Below are 24,377 nucleotides of genomic sequence, written 5' to 3'. Positions count from 1 at the left end.
CGGTTTAGCCACATCTTTATGAATTTTTGGTATAAAATATACAAAAGGCATCACGGGATGGTCATTTAAAAAAAACTTAAACTCCTCTCTAGTTAACAGCCTTGCACTCTTCCATGCCAGGAGACTGGTGTAAAAATTGTTCCACGAGGTCTTGACAATTGGCATTGTGCTGCGCCTATAACATTCCCTGTCGTTAAGCTGTTTCAAAGCCTCCTCCATGTACATGTCACGGGGCCATAGCACAACATTACCGCCCTTGTCAGACTGGCGGATGATTACGTCCTCATTTGCTAGCAATTTTTTCATCAGTTAGAAATTCATATTATCCTGTCTGGTGTAATATTTATTGGCTCTTGCTTGCTTCCGGTACAAGGTTTTCAATTCCTGTGTCACCTTGTCACTGAATACGTCTATATTGTCCCGTAGCATGATTGGGCAGAAGTTGGACTTAGGTTTGAAGAGAGTCTTAGATGCCGCTCCGTACAATGACAACTCTTGTCTGCAGCCGGGCTCAGCGATGCCATTTTCCTGCTGCAATTGTTTGAGATCCTGAAATAATCCAACATCGCCAGTTGTTAGAATTGTAGGGCTGGACCTGTCACCTGTCGGTGCCTCGATTTGTTTGTGCTTCGATGTTCCTTGCAACAAATGGCACAGTTTGAGTTTGCGTATGAACTTGTACATGTCAATACGGGTTTGGGCATAATTAAAATCCCTTTTGGGGCTGTAGGAAAGTCCCAGGGACAATATCTGATTTTCACCTTTAGTAAAAGCCACTGTTGACAGATAGATAACTGTTAAAGAGTCACTACCAGTTCTTTGTGATTCTACTTGCCCTTCCATTGATTTCTTTGTTTTCTGTTGGTTTGCTTTCTGGTGGTTGCTGCATTGTCATCTCTCCCAACGTTTCTTGTTGCATTTTTGTTGGTGTTTGCATCTTGTGCCCATGGACGCAACATCTGTGGTCTGTCCTGGTGTAAGCAGTCCACTTCCTGGACCAGGGAGAATTTTGGAAACCCCAACCTCTGATTCCTCACTTCTTCGTTGTCCGATTCACTATCTGATGCCGAACTGAGGTCTGAGGCTGAATTGGGTATGAGGTCACCATTGCTTGCGTCAGGTGTTGCAATGGGGAGGGGTTCTACCTTTCTTGATGCCTTAACAGAGTAGTATTTTTTAGCGAAGGTGGATATATGTCCATGTTCATAGTCCAATTTATGACGCTAGAACTTGAATGCCTTTCGTCACTTTATGACATCCTCCTCCCGTTGCAATTGTGACATCATCTCCTCTCGGTATTTGATGGTCATAGCCATGACGTCCAATTTGTCAATATCTGCATTGGCTGCATCGATCGTTACTTGAAGTGCAGCTCGATCGCTCTCAGCATACTTGATGAGGATTTCTACTAATCTGCGTGATGACTCTAATTTGCAGTCTGCCCATTCAGTAAGCATACGGGGGTCGGGATTATCATAACTGGGAGCCAGCATTATCCGTAGCACCCTTGGTATTCTCCCCACTTCCAGGTATCTTGTGAGAGACCGATGCTCCCTCCATTTGGACTGCTCCTCTTTCATGAGTTTTTGCCTGGTTTTTAAAGAGTTCTCTGCCATATATATCTAGAATAGGACATGTTACAACACAAACCTTTACAACACATACCTTAACAACACGGTTTTTACATTGCAACATCCATTACAATGCATGATTTTACAACGCATGCCATCACATTGCATTTTTAGAAACTACACTTACAACGCATTCCATTACAATGCATACCATTACAATGCATACTATTACAACGCATAATACTTTTATGGCAACAGTAGTGTAAGTGATGGATAGTGTAGGGGTAAAAAGTACTATTCCACTCCAGTGAGTGCAACAGTAGGGTAAATGTTGGATAGTGTAGGGGTAAAAATGACTATTCCCACTCAAGTGAGTACAACAGTAGAGTAGGTGTTGGATAGTGTAGGGGTACAACTTACTATTCCCACTCCAGTGAGTGCAACAGTAGGGTAAGTGTTGGATAGTGTAGGGGTAAAAATTACTACTTCCCATTACTTACCTTATAAGGCGTTGTAATCGAATGTGTTATAGTTGTACGTGTTGTAATGGCATGCATTGTAGTGACATGTGTTGTAATGGCTGCGTTGTAATGGCATGCGATGTAAAGGATGTTGTGTTGTAATGACTGCGTTGTAAAGGTAGTGTGTTGTAATGACTGCGTTGTAATGGTGCTTTCCCATATATATATATATATATATATATATATATATATATATATATATATATATATATATATATATATCAAGACCAGGCTCCCTTTGCACAAAGAAGCTCGAGCACACACGGGTCACCAAGAAAGAATGCTCCTTTATTTTGGCACACGGCATGACGCGTTTCGTCATGAAACTGACTTCCTCAGATTAACCCCGGGCGTAGCACTACGCTTCGCCCACGTAGTGTACGTAGCGCTGCCTGCTTCGCACTTTCCGAAGTAGGCGAAGCAGGGCAGCGCTACGCACACGCCGAGGGCGAAGCGTAGCTGCCTGCCACCCGCCACCCACCTCCCGCCTGCCCTCCTTTTAATAATATCAGCAATGAAAAATAAATTAAAGTAAAGCGAGGAGGGCGGGCGGGAGGTGGGTGGCACGTAGTGGGGCTACGCGAAGCGCGTAGTGTGCGTAGATTTGGGCACACTACATGCTGCTTCACGTAGCCCCACTACGCCCACTACGCCCACCCTTACCTCAGATGCCGCCAAACTAGTCAGTACTTTCCAAGCCCACATTTAAAACACCATGCCCCGCTGCGATTGGTTGGGACATGATGACAGGCTAGCGAGGGGAGTGTCCCGAACTCGGAACTCCGAGTCCGTGTGGAGCAGAGGCATCGGCGTCAGTGCTTCCCCAGTGGGCGGTCTCTGCTCCTTCTCCACGTTTTGCCTGGATCTCTTTGCGGGTGGCGAACAGCTCCCCGGGACCCTCACCCCACCGCATGCACCCCACTTCTGGCTCAGGGATCCCGCCTCAGTAAGTGGATTCCCTTTGTTCAATAACAGTGCTGGTTTGCGGGATACAGTGGTGGTTCGGCGTTTCCAAAAAGTTTTTAGATTCCCAAAGTTTGCCACTAGTACGCCGAACAGCTTCTGGGGTGGGCGCTCAATGGTGCTCGTGGCTGCACCAAAATACCAAGACCAGGCTCCCTTTGCACAAAGAAGCTCGAGCACACATGGGTCACCAAGAAAGAATGCTCCTTTATTTTGGCACACGGCATGACGCGTTTCGTCATGAAACTGACTTCCTCAGATGCCGCCAAACTAGTCAGTACTTTCCAAGCCCACATTTAAAACACCATGCCCCGCTGCGATTGGTTGGGACATGATGACAGGCTAGCGAGGGGAGTGTCCCGAACTCGGAACTCCGAGTCCGTGTGGAGCAGAGGCATCGGCGTCAGTGCTTCCCCAGTGGGCGGTCTCTGCTCCTTCTCCACGTTTTGCCTGGATCTCTTTGCGGGTGGCGAACAGCTCCCCGGGACCCTCACCCCACCGCTAGCACCCCACTTCTGGCTCAGGGATCCCGCCTCAGTAAGTGGATTCCCTTTGTTCAATAACAGTGCTGGTTTGCAGGATACAGTGGTGGTTCGGCGTTTCCAAAAAGTTTTTAGATTCCCAAAGTTTGCCACTAGTACGCCGAACAGCTTCTGGGGTGGGCGCTCAATGGTACTCGTGGCTGCACCAAAATACCAAGACCAGGCTCCCTTTGCACAAAGAAGCTCGAGCACACACGGGTCACCAAGAAAGAATGCTCCTTTATTTTGGCACACGGCATGACGCGTTTCGTCATGAAACTGACTTCCTCAGATGCCGCCAAACTAGTCAGTACTTTCCAAGCCCACATTTAAAACACCATGCCCCGCTGCGATTGGTTGGGACATGATGACAGGCTAGCGAGGGGAGTGTCCCGAACTCGGAACTCCGAGTCCGTGTGGAGCAGAGGCATCGGCGCCAGTGCTTCCCCAGTGGGCGGTCTCTGCTCCTTCTCCACGTTTTGCCTGGATCTCTTTGCGGGTGGCGAACAGCTCCCCGGGACCCTCACCCCACCGCTTGCACCCCACTTCTGGCTCAGGGATCCCGCCTCAGTAAGTGGATTCCCTTTGTTCAATAACAGTGCTGGTTTGCGGGATACAGTGGTGGTTCGGCGTTTCCAAAAAGTTTTTAGATTCCCAAAGTTTGCCACTAGTACGCCGAACAGCTTCTGGGGTGGGCGCTCAATGGTGCTCGTGGCTGCACCAAAATACCAATATATATATATATCTACATATCTGAATCTCTGCTCCTTTCCAATTCATTGCTGAAAGCAGACGCGGACCACAATTTCAGTGCAAAAGTATAATTTCTTTAAGGCTCGGCCATTACGCGTTTCAGTCCGTAATCACAAAAAAGGAAAAATAAAGAAATGCCCGGCGCTAATTCTCAGTTCCCTGTTTTCCTCTCAGGGAATACTCCATACATAAGAATAAGTAGTTGTGAACACACATTCAAATTTCTTGGAGGGTCTGTTCACATTTTACCGGGAGAAGAAGCAGTTATCCCTGAAGTATACTTTGCAGGCGGACAGAATGCATATTTCCAACTGCCCATTGATTCAGAAGGCTCTTGTTATTTAGCTCTGGTGTTCCCGAAAATGTATCATGTGAATAGTATAGAAGCTTTAATGATGAATCCCTGTCATAGACCTAGACGTGGTACTAATGATGGGGCACAATTAATGGAAAATATCTTCAATGATCTTATTCCTCCAGTAGGAATAGTCATAAATGATGAGAATATTAGAAAGCTTTTGTGGAGATCACAGATGGAATTATACAGGGAATATAGAATGTGATAATGGGAAAGTGTCATCAGAGTGAAATGGAGAGACTTGCTGGGGAGTTGAGAGGACAACAAGCAAGTCAGCTGGAGATGTATACCTGAATCTCTAATTAAAGACACGGTTTATTGAATGAGTGCAGACCCCATGTTTACATTGGCGACGAGGATGGGATAGGAGAATTGTCTGTACAAGGGACACATTTTTTTTACATCATCACCGCTGGATTACAAATGAAGTGACTGTATTGTTTGCACCAACAGTGATAAAACCAAGGTAATGACGCAAGCTCTGTTGGAGTGGATGTTTATTCCTGAAAGACCATGCAAAAATTGGCTATTGATTTAGTTGAGCCTGTAGCAAGGCTGGGATCAAGAGACAAATACATTCTGGTATTAGTGGATTAGCACACGAAATGGGGGCATAATATCAAGCCAGGCTATAACATTATCGCCGCTTTATCGGCAGAAAACTGCCGCTAAAACGGCGATAATGGGCTTGATAATATGCTCTATGGCAGTGGTTCCCAAACTGGGATCCACGGACCCCTGGGGGTCCCCGAAGCTTCCTCAGGGGGTCCGCGATTACTTAGAAAATCAAATAATATTAACAGATTAATAAAGTGTATATAAATATAGAAGCTAAATGTACAATTGAACATTTTAAAACACACTGTAAATGCGAAGGAATTTGAAACTAGAGGCTAGACATTTAATTAGTATCCTTAGATAGATTCGTGGGAGCAGTGCAGATGCATCAAACTGAATACAGTATGGAGGATGAGTGGCCTAAATTGAATTTAGAAAAGCTCCAACCCTTCTATTAAAATTACATTTTGATTTCCTATTTTATTTATATGTGTTTACTAATTAAATAAAATGTGTCATTTGTGTATTTGTTTGATGAATGCTTTTTTCTGTATTTTTGTGTATTATTTTGTGGTTTAAATCATCGACATTGCTTAGGCCAGGGTCCCCGGCTTCCAGTAATGACTTGTGGGGGGTCCCCAGATTCAAATAATGATTCAGTTGGGGGTCCCCAGGTTCAAGCAATGGTTAAGTGGATGTCCCTAGAAGTCAAAAGTTTGGGAACCACTGCTCTATGGAATCCCAATTGAAGCCCATGTTAGATGTGAAGGACGTCTAACATGGGTTTCAATTGGAATTCCATAGAGCATATTATCAAGCCCATTATCGCCGTTTTAGCGGCAGTTTTCTGCCGATAAAGCGGAGATAATGTTATCGCCTGGCTTGATAATATGCCCCATGGTTTGTTGAAAAAACGGGAGGAAGTGAACACTGCAGGGGTCATTAAGTTTCTAGAGGAAGTTTTCATGGAAGAGTGAATAATGACAATCATTGTATCTGACAATGGGGTGCAATTTGTTTCTAGGGAAATGACCAGCTATTGCTAGTATAGGAATAGTCCATGAGAAGGTAACCCTCTTTAGACCACAGGCCAATGGATTGGTAGAGAGGATGAACAGTTTAATAATTGAAAACACCCAGTTGTCTATGGCCAATCATCTTCCCTGGAGAAAACAGTTAAGGAGGATGATTTGCGCACACAGAACAGCTCCACATACTGGGACGGGTGTGTAACCATTTGTATCCTTGAAGGGAATGGAACCTGGCAGGAAGGAATGCCCTGTGTGGTTGAGTGGAAAAGTGACTATAAGAGTTGATCATGAAGAAATGTGGAAACGATTCAACGAATCACAAAAGAAGAATGAAAAGTGTTAAACTAAAAGGAGAGGTGTGAAGAGGCACTGTGTAAAAAACAGAGATTGGGTAGTTGTAAGAAATGGAGCTCTGCCCATAAAAGAGACAGTAAGTATTTCACTCCGTGCCGAGATAAAGAAATCAAACATAGTGTTGTAATTGTGGAATTTGGAACTATGAGGAGTATGAGAGGTATGTGTAAAGTTAATGGGTAAAGGAAGTATGCAAGCTGATATTATTATCTGTCAAGAAGTATATATATGTACTGTATGTTATTATTATTAATTTTGTTATTGTTACATGTGATGATTGTATTGTAAGGCACTTTAAAAATTACTGCTGTGATATTGTAATGTGAATTAGATTGTACGTATATTGTCCAAATGTTAAGGTTCGTGATGGTATAAGGGGCGAGATGTGTGGAAATAACATAGGGAATTCCACAAGGAAAGTAGAATGTAATGATGGGAAGGTGTCATCAGAGTGCAATGGCGAGAGAGGCTGGGGAGCTGGGAGGACGACAAGAAGGTCAGCTGGAGTTGTGTATCTGAATTGACAATTAAAGACGTAGTTTATTGAATGTATGCAGACCTCATCTTTATAGCTTTCTACAGTAGTAGATAAATTAGCCACTAGCACATCTGGTCCTTTGTTATCAGTAAATATAGAATTAACTCAATGATTTTGCAAGACTGATTAGCTTTAGACCTATTGTGAGCAGAGAAATGCAGAGTCTGTAAGATATTGAAAATGCAAAAATGTTGCACATACATACCAGACATTTCTGACTTAAAACCTGAATTAGAGAATTTATAAGCAACAAGTGTTTTAGGAACCTTAGATAAGAGAGTTTCTGCTATAGGTAGTTGGCTTGGAAACATTGATAGTGGATTTTTAGGTGCTATATCAAAGCCTATTTTAAATATTGTTGTTTGCTTTATTGCTTTACATAAGGGATTTAGAAGTTTTGTGACAAGGAGGAAAAAGGAGGAAAGAAAGGGGCAAAGGAGAGAAAAAAATAGAAATGGAAGAGAGAAAGAGTAAGGCTTACAAAGAGATAAAGGAGATGCAAAACTCAATGGGCAAGATAGACGACTTAGCAGGGAGATGAAGTGTTCCTTGAAGATTTATTTGTGTTTAATGTTATGGATATTCTAGCCATCAGAGGGGGTAACTGATAAAGTACAATTTCTCAATTTGCAAAACTAGATGCATTCATTAATAAAGTGTGATTCACCATGCAAAATAACATGTGCACATTTACCATGTAATTTAACATAGGGAACAAAATTTAGCTTTTATAAGCAAACCCTCAGGTTAATATGCTGAAATGAATTAATTTAGTTTAATATTAGTACCGTTTTGAATACCGACTTTACACATTAAGACTAAGAGGACAGCTCTCATATATGCACGGTTGCTATGTTTTCTTTTTTTTCTCACTGCAGATGCTGTATTTTTCCAGAAGCCTTCTGTTAGCTAGTAAAAAGGCATTTGTTATGTATTTAGACAACTGATAGTGAGGTTCACATTGGGAGGAGAGGAAGATGCCTGTAAGCGGGACTTGTGGGAAGAGCTGTCTGAACCACAAGAGTCTGTCCAGTGTAACAACTCAAGGGTGTAGTCATGTTTGTACCATTGTCATAGTCTGAAAAATATGGGCGTTCCCCTGCTCACAAATGTTGGTTTATGAGAGTGGGAACATGCTGAAATGCTGGAACTAATGTATAGTAGGATTATAATAGTGTGTGTTCCTTAGACTAGCTAGGAGAAGGAGTGCAGTTCTCAGAGGTTTTTGCTGACTTTGAGCTGAGAACGCCATTTTTGCCTCTGTAACCTCCACAGCCTGAATGCTAAGGCTTCATGCCTCTGCATTCCTATTCTCTCATTAGAAACCTTCATTTGGTTTTCTGAAGATGACACCTTACCTCATTTACCTAAACCAAACTCCTACCTTGATCTACCCTTCCTTAATTTAGATTAGCGATTTTCTTTATAGAACCCACTTGTTGCATATTCTGCATTCTATTAGCAAATCTTACTAATGTTATAGTTCATCTTATTTTGCCATATCTAATTTAAATCATTTATATTTGTAATAATGCTGACAAAAATGTAAATACCTAATAAACTAATGATTTGGTCGGAATTAATTTATTAATAGATCCATTCAAACTCAGGGCCATATTTATTAAAGGGTTGGGTTGCTTTTGCACCATGGAACGGGGTGCATGCACCACGCAACCCTAAAGTGAAATTTATCAAGCCACGCAAGGCCACCTTGCTTGGCCCTACGTGGCTTGATAAATCTGGAATAATGCAGCGCAAATCAGGCGTTCCATGGGTGGTGCGTGGACATTCCCACGCAGTACCCATGTATTTTTATGCATTCTCAGACTTACCATAAGTGTTAGACCTGGGAATGTATCAAAACTGCTACGCATCACCAGGGGAGGCGCAATGTGGAGAGATTTCTTTATTTCCCCTATTGTTCTCTCATTCTATGTGTGCTTCTACAGCACATATAGAAAGGGGAAAATGCTTCTCAGGATTGGTTTTGTGCAGGAAGCTGGACTGCTTACAATACAGGTACCCTTGCCCCATGGTACAAGAGTGCCTGTATTGGTGCTAGACAGAACATTGTGTTCCTGCGCTGGGAACAGACAGAAATGTGCCGTTTTATGGTAAATACTGCACATTATTTACCTTTCCTTGCCACACAGCCCAGTAAGGTAGCTTGTTGAGCTTACTGCGTCACATATTGATAAATATACTAAATTATTCACTATTTATGGAAACTACATGTAAATGATAGCTCTTTATTGTTGGGAGGTGGTTTATTAGTAGGTGTAATTAGATACTTACCACTAATTTTAAGAGCACGATCACAATAAAAGGCTCAGTCAAGGGCTCATAAATTATTCCCTTGCTCAACCAAAATCCAAAACCAATTTATCATCATCATCAAGAAAACTTTATTGCGATTGTTTAAAATCATAAAAGTACAGTCTTAAAAACACAATTTCCATGATAAAGTACATATTCCAGTCAATTTGGGAGTACAAAAATACCAAATAGATAATAATCAAAATAACAATGTGGTTTTACAATATTCTAACCATGCTTGACACCAAGATATCAATGGGTGATTTCGCTAGTTAGTTTCCTGCGAATTAACCACATTGAAAACAAAAACTTGGTAACTGAAACCACAATAAGTGAGTTGGTATCACTTCTCAATATCCGGAAAAACTCAAGATAGCTCCTAATGCCCAAATTTAAACATAACTGGATGATCCATTTTTTCCGAATACCGGCATAAGCCGGACAAAAGAGCACAACATGAATCATGGTTTCCTGTTCAATCGAACAACCGGGGCATACACGATGTAGTCCGCCCGCCCATCGATCAGTGAATGAATATAGGGGAAGGGTTCCGTATCTGAACTGTACATATAACTTCTTTGCTAAAGTTGGCTGAATAACATCAAGTTCAGATACAAAAGCGTAATGTGGCTTAAAGTCAAAAAAAGCATCAGTCAGGCTTGATGGTTTGGCCAAGCTGTAAGCTTTCATTAAATAACAATCTTTGAGTATTGTGGCAAGAGATTTCTTGGTAATGCCTGGAGTTGAATCCTCTGGGTTAACCCAGAGGTGTGCCAGACCAATCTGATTGAATGTCTGCCTAACGTACTGGAGCCAGGGGATCTTGTCGGCTCCTAGTGTACCCAAGATTACTTTCAGTTCATCTCTATAACATGCCAACTCGGTGGTACTCCAGATCCTCCTCCAATACATCAATGGCCTTGATGCAGCAACCTCTGAAATGGGGCGAATATTTAAATCCAACCTCAATGGTATAAGCGGTATATTATTTGGAAGGGTTAGGATTTTCCTGATGAAATTATTTTCAGTACTGACCATATCTTTTGTAGAAGTGTGGCCCCATAATTATGCCCCATAAAGTGTCGAGGACCTGGATTGCCACAGTATAAATTTCAAGAGGGGCACTTATAATTTTTTAACTGCATTTTTTATGGACTTTAAGGATGCCCCCTATAGCCTGGGTGAGTTTTAACTTTGCCTTAAGCTTTTGAGGAGCCCATCCCATTTTGTCATTCAAGGTCAAACCTAGATACTCAAAAGTAGAAACTCGATCCAAGGGGATACCTTCCATCATGGGATGTGGATAATTGGAAGATTTTACATTAAAGGCCATATATTTTGTTTTGTCTATGTTGACCACCAGATTCCTTTTATTGCAGAAGTTGGTAAACTGGTTCAACACCCGCTGCATGCCCATCGGCGATTTTGACAACAGCAGGGTGTCGTCTGGTAACATAAGTGCAGGATATCTTCGAGAAGCCAATTTAGGGGCATCAATATCTGTAGTTGCCAGAAGTTCATCAATGAGCCCGTTGAGAAAGAGCGAAAACAAAGTTGGCGCAAGGACACAGCCCTGACGGACACCCTTCTCTACTGGAAAGGGGCCGGTCAGATGACCATGTTTTCCATAACGAACTCTGGCATATGTCCCTTCGTGGAGAATCTTCAGTTGATAGCATAGATATGGTGGAACCCCCATGGATAACAATAGATTCCAAAGCTGATTACGGTCCACCATATCAAATGCAAATTTCAAATCCACGAAGGTCAAGTATAGGCTACCCCCCTCCAATGTAACGTGTTTCCAGTAAAGGATCTGGAGCCTAAATAATTGGTCCATAGTTAATATTTTGGACCTGAATCCCGCTTGAAGTGGGGTTAAGATGTTATTCTCCTCGATCCAGTTCTGCAACCGTTGCAGGAGAAGTCTCGAGTAGATTTTCTGGCTCACGTCAATAAGGCTTATAGGCCGGTAATTACCTGGATCAAGGGGGGATCCCTTTTTAAAAATAGGGATTATTTCCACACCCGTCCAGGTAGATGGAACCGATAAGCCTTGCAGAATAGCATTAAAAAAAATTAGGAAATAAGGTGCCCAAACTGGCCGTTCATCTCTATAGAAGTCCCCAGGGATCCTGTCTAACCCAGGGGCCTTATTTAATTGTAGATTATCCAGTGCCAGATCCACTTCCTTTATCGTCCAAGGGGGGCATCCCAGGATGGGTCCAAGGTCATTAAGATAGCGGGGGGATCGTCTCTCCTAGTTGTATTAATGGAGTAAAGTTTTTTAAAATGCGATGCCCATGCATCTTCGGAAACATTGGGGTCAATCGTGGTTTTACCCTCCGATTTCCCCGTGTGAACAAGGTTCCAAAAGGACCTTGCATCTTTTGCCATAAGGGCTGTTCTGATAGCAACCCATCTTCCCTCTTCCCACTCAGTTTTGGCACTGAGGATTATCTTCCTATAGGCCCGCCTTGCTTCCAGAATATGTGGCCGATTGCCTGCCTTAATGGCCTGTAGTAGTTCACATTTAGCTACCCTACAGCCCTTTGTAAACCAGGGATTTGTTTTCCCCTGCTTCTTTGGGTTTGCTGAACCTATTTTATAGAAAAAGCCAGACAGTATTTCAACAAGGTCCTTATGAATTTTGGCCAAGTCCATGGTTCCGCCGGCCACAGAGTTATTAACTTCCATCGTAAACACCCTTTCAAGGAGAGGGAGAATATTTTGGTACATACTGGCAATAACTGAATCAGACTGTTTTACAGTAAGCCAGCGTATCCGCTTCCCCCCTTGTATGACTTTTGTATTCCCAACTGGAAGAATTTCTTTATCTGACCCTCCATTCAACAATTGAAAATTCAGGTCTCCTGTCCAGGGATCATGGTCACTCTCCGTGCTCCTAATTATTTTAAAATCCATCACTTTGGGCCACAAATCTAGTCTAACCAAAAGGTAATCTATCACAGATTTGTGTCCCATTCCCCTATATGTTGGCTGCCCCGGCATATCCCCGCTGAAGCGACCATTGCACGCTCTCAAAGAGAATGAGTAGGTGAGAGAGGTGAGTTGAAGGACCAGGGGAGTCCAGCGTTTAACTATATACATGCTGGTGGGTGGAATAGATCTGGCCTCATCTTCCTCGTATGTAATTGATGTTTCTCCACTCAGGGGCTCGAAATGGCAATTGAAGTCACCTCCAATCATCAAGACGACATCATCTGGGAGAGATTCCAGAAGGGATGACAAGGACTCGAGAGTAGATGAAGTACCACCCCGACAAGTAGAACGCGAATAGATGTTGATAAGCGCAATCTTAGGGGTCTTCCTGTGGGACATAAGAATACATATTATGTCTCTACTAATGGTTTCTACTCTTTTAATCTTAAAGCCAAGGTATGTGCCCACCCAGACACACAAACCCCCCGAGGGTCTGCCTATTGGACCTTTTAGGGCTGGTTCCATAAATGTAGTATACCCCAGTCTATGTATGGGTTCCACTGACCATGTTTCCTGCAATAGGCAGATCCCATAGAGATCAATGAACGAACACCACTCTGGGATGTCAATATTGGAAGCCACACTCGCGATGTTCCAGCTAAGGATTTTAAGAGTTCTATCAGAATAGAACAGGGGTTAGTCTGAGTGGGTAGAATATCAATAACTACCGGTAGATTATTGGGTATATCCTCCCGAACTAAAGATTTTATGGAATCATCCCTTCTAATACTTATGCCAGAAGATGGATAAACCCCAGCATCCCAAGATTCTAAACCCGTAGGTGAAATCACCATTGGGACTCCCCGACCACCTTTGTCTCTATTCTCATCAAAACCAATTTATAAAAATGGGGTATAATATCAAATTGTGAATAAGAAAGAAGAGGGGGGGACCAGGAGCTAATTAATGGTCCAGTGCCTATGCTCCGAAAAGTCAATGAGGTAATCACATAGGAGGCACTGTTCCGTGGTGAGTGTGGTCGAAGAGCAACCTACACACACGAAAGGGTTAGAAGGATGAAAAGGTTAGGTCAGGGATTCGGTACTAGAGATGGGGAGAGGCACAGATTGTCTCTTGTTGCCCTCACACACCCCGAAGGATGTCATGCTTCATCATCGGGCGTTTGATCCTCGTCGGGCCGGCGGTGCAATGCCCTACGGGTCCCCCGAAGGGTCTCTTTTGCGGAGATCTTTTAGAGAACTGCCGATGGGTGCATGCGGGTATGTGGAAATAAGTACCAAAATGAGGGGTGGAGGTAGTGTGTGCAGTGTGAGTTAAAAATACCTAAGGGTTACCAAAAAAGGTTATTTAATAAGGAGGTACCCTTGGTAAAATAAAAAAGGTTAATGGTTACCAGTAGAGACGTAATGTGTCTGGGTAACTTAAACAAAGGTCGACATGTTTCACGCCTTGGGTGGTCAGTAAAATCCTTGGCGTTTCATCAGGACCAGGGGTGATGGTGATGTGAGGTGAGTGCACAGACTTAGTAGAGTGAGTAGGGTACCATTAGCCCTCTCACTGAGGGGGGGGGTTGGTTGTGCCTCCTACACAAGTTGTGTGTGGGTATGGAGTCAGTTATGCCCCCTTTTTTTGATCATGACCTAAATGAGGAGCAAAAGTTACTCCTTGAGTCTAGCGGCGTTGGACGCCCACACCTTCTAGGGGGGTTACTCGGGTGTCGGCTCTGGAAACCTGCCCCATCCAAACGCCAGCTCGTAGGTGGAGAACCAGAGATGTGAATTTTTAAAGATTAAATATTTTTTAGCGCCAACTTGGGACATCTGGTCACGCTTGACTGAACAAAGTCAAAGTTGAGGCTGACCACGATGGAGCGCAGGTTGGGTACACTGAGCCGGAGGCCTCGGTCAAGTTTTTACCTTCGCACTTAGTTGTTTTTCTGGAGATTTTTTCTCTTGACGTCGAACGAGGCCCCGAGGGCGCCTGGCTCAGCATAATGCCTTGGTTAACCCCTGAAAGTCACGTCGATGATGAAAAGTTCCATAGTTTAGCAGGGCAAACCTGAATCTCAGGCCGGGACGCAGTTTGATGTTGTTGGCTCGACTCTTATCAACAGGTCAGTCACCTTATGGAGTTTTTTTACAACTATTTCTCCAATCTTCTCAAATCTTCTGCATCTCCTTCCAGAAGGTCCTATTTGGGTCTCCAAGTGTCCAGGAAACACAAATCCAATGGTTTAGAACCTCTGAGATGGTCCTTGGGATGTTGGGACTACATTTACCTCAATGCATCTGGCCAAAACCTTAAAAGTTCCCTCGGCGCTGTCCAGCTGGGATCTTCTTGTTGGAGATGATGCAGGTGGAGCTGTGTTAACAAAGAGTCCACTCCTTCACTTCCTGAAGCAATTCAAAGTCCTTAGGGTTGTAGTTCCATAGTGTGCAGCAGGTGCAGTCATTCAAAGTGCAATCCTTTTGGGGTGCAGACCGGGGATCCAGCAGGGCAGTCCCTCTTCACCTTGTAGTTTCAGGCAGAGAGCTTAATTGCTGGGGAGCTCCTCCGTTTTTATCCCCTGACCAAGGGGGTGCAGGGTGCCACCATCAGGTATGACCACTTCCTCCAAGGCGTGGCAGATTCTTGACCAACAAAGCACTATTCTTCTAAAATACAAAAAGAAGATACTCCTGGAGGTTAAGATCTGGCTAAGCTGTTCCACTTGCGTGGCTAAGTTTCCCCAACACTCCACTTCCAGCCCCACTGCTAATCAAAATACTGGGTCTCCTGCTTAGCTGGGGTGACAGGATGTGGTGGATAGCTTGTGTCCTGTCCAAATTATCATTCCCTCTGTGAAGACAAGTTAGTTAACTCCACCTCCATCCTGCCTTTTGCTCTGCAGCTGCAGATCTCCTACCAACAGAGGATTCCTTTGTCTCAGCTCAGCCTCATCAGAAAAGCAATATAACTATAAATTATTTTCTGTGATAGTTGTAATACATCTAACAATGGCAAGTTGTTAGCTTTATTCTAACTATGATTTTGACACTTTGAAGTATATTTTTAGCTCACTTCTATCAGTAGTTATACTTTATTTAAGTATTCCCATGTTAGAATATGGAGCCATTAGGGTAATTGGGAAAAATGAAATTAGCTGTTTTTCCCCCACCAGGGCATTTAAAACATATTTTATAATGTTCCTGCTTGTAGTTGCAAGGCACCCTACCCCTGGGGCACCTAGGAGAGTCCTCAAGAGCAAGCTATATGTATAAATAAGGCATTCTGAGACTTTGGAAGTACCTTTAATTCCAAAGACACATTGCAAATAATTTACTTTTAGAAGCAGCCTACAAAGCAGGACTGCTTTTAAAATGACAGGAGGCAGCACAGCAGTGCACACTTAAGTGCATGAAATCTACTTGCCCTTGAAACCTACATGCCCCTCCACATTCTAGGGTTTTGTTTGCCAATTGTAATTACACCTAATAGCCATTGTATTGCAATTGCATTTATATAGCGCTTACTACCCCTGAGGAGACGTTGAAGTGCTTTTTCGGCGAGTAGTACGCTACTCCGGAACACATAAAGGATTAATGTTGAATTAGGACAGTGAAATATGAAAGTAATTTGCTTTAACAGAGAAGAATGTGCCACTCATGGTTTTTTTTCTTGTACCTTAGGATTTTGAGGTGAGGGGCCACTCTAGGGTGAAGGTTCCTTTGTGGAATGTCTTTGGTGATTTTGGTGATGAAGAGTGGTCCCATTCCATGTAACGCTTTGTGGGTGATACAAAGCATCTTGAACTTGGATCTTCTTGCAACCGGTAACGAATGCAGGTCTTTCAAGGCATGGGAGATTTGGTCTCGCTGTTTGATATGCAAGAGTTGTCTGGCAGCCGAGTTCTGAATCCGTTGTAGTATTTTCATGGTCGTTAAAGGTGATCCGTGGTAGAGGCTATTGGCGTAATCAAGTTTGGACAAAACAATGGAGATGGTAGCTTGGGCCTTGTATGGAAATCCCAAATGGGGGAAGATTAGTCGCAGAGTTTTTATAGTAACAAAGCTTGATCTTGCTAGTTTGTACACTTGGGCATTCATCAATGGCTTCGAGTCCATAGTCCATTCCAAGGTTTCTTACTTCCTTCTATACTTTAGGCGGTGATCCCATTTCATCCGGCCAGGAGGCAAGCAGGTCATAATGTTTCCATTCACCAATCGTGAGTATTTCGACTTTGGAAGCATTCAATTTGAGAAGGCACCAAGTCATCCACTGATCCACGGATCTAAGACAACTGAAAATTGGCGAGTTTCCAATGTCTTTGGGGGCATTCCAGTTGAAGGTGTATTTCTGTGTCATCTGCATAGTTATAGCACGTGAGGTGAAATTGATTGATAAGTACCAGTAATGACTTTATGTAGATGTTGAAAAGCATTGGCGAGATATAGAGCCTTGAGTGACCCCAGCTTTTGTGGACTATGGTTTGGACAAGAAAGGTAAGGTATGGATGACATTAGTTCTTTTTCAAAGGTAGGACGTGATCCAGTCTAGAGCAGTCCCTTCCTATGCCAGCTTTGTAGAGTCTTTGTATCAGAGTGTCATGGTCAACCGTGTCCAAGGCAGCCAAGGCAGCCGAGAGCTCCAAGAGGAGTGGTGCAGCAACCCCGTTGCGATCAACTGTGTTCTTCAGGTCATCCCAGATGGCAAGGAGGGTAGATTCTGTGCCTCTTCCCGGACGGAATCCGGTTTGAACGTCTGAAAATATGGCATTTTCTTCAATTAATTGTGACATCTGGGCGAACGCTGCTCTTTCTATCAGTTTGCCCAGGAAAGGCCCATTTGTAATGGGTCTGTAGTAGTCAGGGTTTATCGAGTCCAAGTTTGTTTTCTTCAGTAAATGGATTATGTATGACTTTTGAGTTCTTCTGGAAATATTCCGGTAGTTAAGGAATCATTGATGATTCTTTTTCCTGGAGTGGCAGCAGAGGTTGTTAGAAGAATTGTCTTGAAAGTTTGCAGTGGACAAAGGTCAGAAGGGCTGCCGGCAGGCCTGCTTGCTTTGGCCACGTCTATAAATGTATCTTGTGAAATGTGATGGAAGGAACTGAGAGGCTGAGTTAGAGTATTCTTGGATTGTTGTTTTGTAAAAGGGTTAGTGCTGGTGCTTTGTCTCTGTTTTAAGTATGAGTCCAACATGTCTGCTTTGTCTGTGTAATGATTTGCCAGTTTTGTCTGTGAAATCTTGAGTAACAGGATAAGTTCTTTCTACCCAATTTGGTTTACAAAATTCATTGAGTATTTGGTAGAATTCTTTATTTGCACATTTAGCATTTTGAATTCTGTCTGAATAGTACCTTTTCTTTGCTTTTTGGATAGCTGACTTGTGTAATCTGTTAATTTTCTGTAGGTAAAGTTTGACTTGTTTGTTTTTTGTTTTGAGCCAGCCACATTGCAGCTTTCTAATTTGTATTTTTATGTATTTTATGTCTGTATTTCTCCAAGGTGCTTATTTTCTTTGTTGTGTTGTGTGGTTTTGAGTGGTATCAGTATATCAAAAGCTTCCTGTAGCCACTCCATATACCTTTCAAACAGAGCTCTGGCCTGGGGTCTGCTTAGCAGAGCAAAGGGCACAGTCAAAGTCAGTGACCACCAGTCTCAGTCAAAAATTAGGGTGATCATAGCAAAAAGGTGGACTTTCTCACACTTATCCACTCTCCATGTCAACTAAGAAATGGTCCATACGACCAATGGCAGGGTATGAATGATGATTATACCTGACGTTTGCGATTCACAAATCCCCGCTCCGGCAAGGGCCCCTACAGTGACACAATCGTGTACCTAGTGCTCCTGAAACTCAGCCTTGTCTTTTCTGTTCATACATTGTGATAGACCAACTACTCAATCATAGTCTTCCTCACTCTTCCTCTGCATCCTTCACAAGGAGCTCCAGAATGTGTAACCTAGCTCACATCTGACATCTCTTTCCTTGCGTCATTGACTTCTGATGGGGTACGTCAATGTTTTGCTCCATGGAATCAACCAGGTCGACTAGCTTCCAGTAACCTGTTCATAGTAATCCCACTTCCAAGGCTTCAGAGTCTTGTTTAGCTTCCAACACCATTCTGGATACTTGAACAGGTTTAAGGACAAATTATAATCTATCAATCTTGCCCTCAGCCACCTTATCTCTGGCTTTCTATGACATCTAGGAAACAGACCATCAACAATGACATGGCTGTCTGTTTTGCACTCCTGAATTTGGCCATGTCTGCAGGGGTGAAGGGAGATAAAGCACTACCTTCGCCCCATGTATGTAAGGGTTTCCACACAGCCAGTCAGTCCTCCACATCTGGAATCAACAGTTTTTTAAAGACCTTCATATTTGTATTAAAAAACGAAAAAATATGTTAGGAGAAGTAGAAAGTAAAAATAACAGTAAAGTAGGGATAAACTAAAATGAATTAAAACATAAAAATAAAATAATCCTTATTTTCACCTTGACAACGGGTCGTGTAAGGCCTGAAACTAGTTTGTTTGGTTTCCATGTTTAGCACCCAGTGCACTCAGATTAATGGCACAAGTGTATGATAGATCCAGGGGTTGCACTCACCCTCCAACCTGGAGGATGTCCCATCCCAATGGGACTGCATTGGCTGTCCGAAGATCTGTCAATGTTAAATTACATTTAATAACTAAAGGTTTTTCACTTCATCAGACTAAACGAATTTTACTTTACAGTGATAAATGTGATAAAAAATAAGAGAAAACAATTGAAGGTTAAGAATTATAGGGTGAAAGCATTCTAATCTGCTTCACATATTGTTAAAGGTGAGTGGTGAGCTCAAATCCCTTGAAAGTGCCCCTTTTCAAATCTCTATTGAAAAAGATAACAATTGTCTAGGTGCAGACATACACAAGACCTGCTGTGCTTCACCCACAATTCTATTAAGCGGAATAGCAAAGGTTTTAGTAAATCATCAACTCTAATACTGCTTACATGGATAGATAGATAGATAGATAGATAGATAGATAGATAGATAGATAGATAGATAGATAGATAGATAGATAGATAGATAGATAGATAGATAGATAGATAGATAGATAGATAGATAGATAGATAGATAGATAGATAGATAGATAGATAGATAGATAGATAGATAGATAGATAGATAGATAGATAATTGGATATAGATATATAAATAAATGTGAATCACCTGAACGGACCGCAGTCAAAAGATGGTGGAATGGAGACGATTGTGTAGACGACGGGTAGCATGGACAAAAACAGGATGAAAAGTAACATTGCCATGTAAAAGTTGTTGGACCTGGAAGCTTTAAAGACTCGTGCATGAGGAACATTGCAGCACATGACAGCCCAGCACTGCAGGTACATAGAGGTGTGGAGACGGAGGACATTGATAGCAGGAAGGCATGGTGCATAGAAGGAACCCATCCTGGAAAACATTAAAAAGAATGCATTCATAGGAACTTTCATTTAGATTGATGCAAAATAATGTAAGCATATCTGTTCCAGTTCAACTATAAACAATAATGATATCACTGTCAGCTGCAAACCACAGAGGACCTGTTTAGTGGTAATTTCAATATAATATGCATGCTGCGTCAAATGGTGCATCACATATTCCAGTTACCTCAAGAATAAATAACACTGTTGATCATTAGCCTTAAGGAGAGAGAGAGAGAGAGAGAGAGAGAGCGAGCGAGAGAGAGAGAGAGGGGTAAATGCAAATGCTCGATATTCTCCATCTCTTTTTCATTCTTTCATTCTCTCTTCCCTCTCACTTTCTCTGTTGTCGCTCGCTTTCTGACTTTCCCTTTTTCTCTTTTGCCTGCCAGCTATCGCTTTATTTTTCTTTTCTTTCTAACTTTCTAACTTCATCTCCCTTTATCTGTCTTTAGTTCTCTCAGGTCCTTCTCACTCCTCGTCTCTCTCTCTCTCCATCTCTCTTCTAATTTCGTCCATGGTTGTTCCTGTGGTAAATCTATTAAAATTGGAAAGTTTACATTGGATTTTTGATGGGACAGAAATGACAGCATTCTTCCAGTTTTTATCTACAGATGTCAATTTACCAAAATTCCAGGGGCAGGAGAATTGACATCACTTCCCCTTTGTACTTAATAACATCACAGGAAGGGACATTGTTGGGCTTGGCCCTTTCTGCAGATTCATACCCAAACTTTTTTCCTATGACCTCCAATTTTTTCTGAATTTGTTTTTGTTGCTTTGGAACTCTGCCCACTATACCACTGCTAACCAGTGCCAAAGTGCCTCTGCTCTCTCCTTAAAACATGGTAGAATTGGCTTACACCCAATTGGTATCTTTAATGTGCTTGTGAGAACCTAGTAAAATAGCACTACCTATGCCCAGGTCCTCTAAAATAAATGCTACCAGTGTACCTTGCAAAAACAACAGTTGAAGGACAGAATGCAGAACAATGTCATACATTCACCCCAGTACAGAGATCTGGGCCTAAATCTATTGTTTTTTTGCTCACCATGCCATTCCAGTTTAGACCCAGCCATATGCAAATCAGTCTTGACCCTGTGCCCAATGGGAACAGTCCAACCCGAACTGCCAGACCAGGTCCTGAGGTAATTCAGTTCTTCGATCCCGTTCGTATCTAGTCACCATTTTGTGTCCCACCGCCATTTTGAGTTGCCCTCACTCAGGCAGCACGGTGAACGAGATATTGTTTTCCTCTTTCAACTACAAAGTACCGAATAACCTCCTGCCTCTGTTTAAAGCTGGTGTTAGAGTCTGGCCGACTCCACTAATCCTCGTCTGGTTTGACTGATCCCTGTTTCAACTATCTGTTGGTTCGCACCATTCTTTCCTGACCTTATCTTATCCTCTGGCCTTCGCTATTCTTTACTCGTATTCTCTCATTTCACAACTGTCCTCCGGGCATACAAATGTGCCCTGCCACCTGCAAGCCGAATTATAAACACTACCACTGATTAACTTGTGGGGAAGGGTGACAAACACTGTTGGAAGAGAGGCTTATTTAAGTTACCTAATATCTTGTTTTCACATTCTTCTCATTGGTCAACCCTGTATGCATTGGGTCTGTTCTTCGTGAAAATGTTTGTTATAAAAGATTGTGCGCCACAAAGTAAAGTGGCAGTCTCCTAAGAACATACCGAGTGTACTTCTGGGACAACTGTACTTAGCTGCAGCTAATAAACCTTATCTTCTACGCCTAACGGAGTGTCCTGTGTCTCTGTTCGACAAAGCAGGTGAACCCAGGAGATTAAGGCGTACCCTGCGCCGCCAGGCCCATAAGGCCTTGGTTCTTCAATTTGGCGCCCGAACGTGGGCCGGCTTCAGAGGTAGCAGTTCTGCCCGAGGATCGTGAGGAGCCCCGCAGGAAAATTCTGGAGGAACCACGTCAAGCGACCTCTGTATGTCGAAGTGGTCCGAAGGTCTTTTGCAGCGCGGTTTCTCCTTTCTGACGGCTGCTGACGACTGCTGCCCTGACTGCCGCCCTGCTTGTGGTCCCTTTGATGATGTTTGGTATCGCAAGACGTTAGACGGGCCTCTGTTGGCGTAAGAAGACACTTAGTTAAGTATTGGTTTGTAGCTCCCACTATTTTGTTTTGATTTGGGTCTTTGATTCGGCTATTGCAAAAGCTGAAGCCGAGGGGTGAGTACGTTTGTGCTGTGTTATTTGATTTAACCCCTTGATGTTTGTAAACAGTCCAGTGAAATAACGATGCCTGGTCTGAGTAAGTTTAGGAAGTTCAGTTGCTTTGGTTGTACTAGGGATTCCCGGCTGGAGGACTCTTGTCCGATTCCTCCGGTTGGAACTCCCACCTATGAGCTTTATTCAAAACATGGTGTCGGCCCCATTGCCTTTAATGAGGCATGGACCCGATACACGAAGAACAAAGGTGTTCTACGGTGGCCACCGAATGGTAGTTATGAGCCTGACATATTAGACAATTTGGAAGCGATATTGTTCAAAAGAAAAGCCCGGCCGGCAATGTTTGACTTTATCCGTCTCTGGCGTAAGGAAGCCAAACAGAAAGAAATTAAGAAGACAAAACGAGATAAGAAAGCACAAAATATTACGATTATACAGGCTGCCCAGCAGTTTAAAGATAATGAGATTGATAATGCAATGGAAATTTCTGAGAGACAGCATCGTATGGCAATAGCTAGATGCTATCCGGTGTTGCCTAATTCCCCTTCTGATAAAAATAAGGATCTGGAGGAAGACCCTTTGATGTCCCACCTATTAAGATTGCCTCCGCCCTATGTACATGGTGCTAATGCACCCCCGTTGCTACAACCTGTTCAGTTGCTTGTTGTCCCCCCACCTGTTCCGGTTCTTCCACATTTGACCCTTCCGGTATTGCCACTCCCACCTCCTGTGCCACCGATTCCTTTGTCTCCATCTCCTGGACATCAATCTCCTTTGCCTTCGGCTCCCCTTATAACTGCCAGTCCCTCTCCTGTATCACCTAATACCTTGTCCCCTGTCCTTATGTCTAATTCTCCTACTGTGCGCAAATGAATAACAGATACTGTCTCTGGTTTTCTGTCCCCTTTCTTTGAGACTCTGAACCTGTCTCCGGCCTTTTCTCGAAGACAGTCTCGTAGTCAACTTCCCCATTCCGACGAACGGGTGGTTTTGGACTCTCTCGCTCGCAAATGGATCGAGAAGGGTCCCCAGTATAGTGTGAAAGATATCATGACCACCTTTCATCAGTGGGATGTGCCCACGCAGAGATACGTATTTAGTGTTATGAGTGACACTCTTGCTAAAGTGTGGGAGGATATGGATTTCGGTTTACCTCCCCAGGGTCTGTTGGATGTTCAGGCTAATTTCGATAAAGGACTCATTGTGGGTTCTAAGGTTGAGGATGCCGTAAGGACACTTGTTACTTTTAGGTCCTTATTTTCTTCAAAAACTTTTCTTGATTCTGATCCTTCTGTTCAGCAGACATTGAAACATTACCCGATGAGAGAGGTTCCTCCGATATGGAGGGAAGAGTTTGCGCAAGCAGGTAATAATCCAGCTATTCGCGCTCACTTCCAGCGTATATGGGTACATGTCCCCTGGAAGAGATCTGATGTTTTGGCCCTCAAACAATCTTTACCAGATCCCCGTAAAAACCCTGCCGGTTATTATAAAGAATTATCCCAGACTGTTGAGGCCTGTATTATGAATTTAGCCGATATTGACATGTTGATGGGAAATGTAGTCCCACAAGCCTTATGGGCTCGGATTCGTAGAGAGGATCACGCTCAAGAATTGGGTGGTACATGGGTTGCTATAACTGCCGCGGATAGAGCACAAGTGGGTGGTGCTAAACCTGATGTGTTAATTACAGAACTCCCTGGTAGGATTATTAATTTAATGAAAACAATGATGCCCGCCCTACGAGTTAATTGGGATAAATTATCTGCGTGTAAGCAGAAGAAAGATGAGAGTGTCTCCGATTTCTTCACTCGTTTTGAGGAGACGTTTATTGATCACAGTGGTCAGGATATGACTACGGAGGGTGGACAGCGATTATTTGTCGATAAATTCGTATTGAATTTGCTTCCCGAGTTGTCACATAAATTGAAAGACTCTGAAAGTTCATGGGCTGTTTCTTCTTCTGCTCAGATATTGGCTACTGCTCAATATTATGAAATCAGGGACAAAGAGGAAAAAGACAAGCAAGAGAAAATGACTAAAGAATTAAAAACGAAGGTTCTTCTACAACAAGCTTATCCTCCTCGCTCTGCTCAGCGCCAGTTTTAACAGCCTCCCCAATTTCAGAGGGTGTTTCAAAAGCCTGAGCCCTGTATTCCGCGGCCTTTGTTAGGTCCTAACCAATGCGCCTATTGTAGGGAGGAAGGTAATTTTAAGAATAACTGCCCGGTTTTATTACAGCGTAATGGAGGACTATCTAATCCACGAGGTCGTGGTG

At 43.1% G+C, this 24,377-nt stretch overlaps 1 protein-coding gene across 1 annotated transcript in view; it reads right to left on the bottom strand.

Annotated features, from left to right (window-relative positions):
- LOC146866021 (transmembrane channel-like protein 1) overlaps positions 1–24,377 on the bottom strand; it is a 367,836-nt gene that overhangs the window by 113,438 nt on the left and 230,021 nt on the right. The window contains exon 15 of the mRNA XM_085640218.1: positions 19,648–19,887. Coding sequence (XP_085496344.1) covers positions 19,648–19,887 — 240 coding nt within the window. The remainder of the gene's footprint in view (positions 1–19,647; positions 19,888–24,377) is intronic.

This window comes from Triturus cristatus, chromosome 2_1 (assembly GCF_964204655.1).
Source record: "Triturus cristatus chromosome 2_1, aTriCri1.1, whole genome shotgun sequence".
Taxonomy (NCBI): Eukaryota; Metazoa; Chordata; class Amphibia; order Caudata; family Salamandridae; genus Triturus; species Triturus cristatus.
This window is presented reverse-complemented; position numbering and strand designations above follow the sequence as displayed.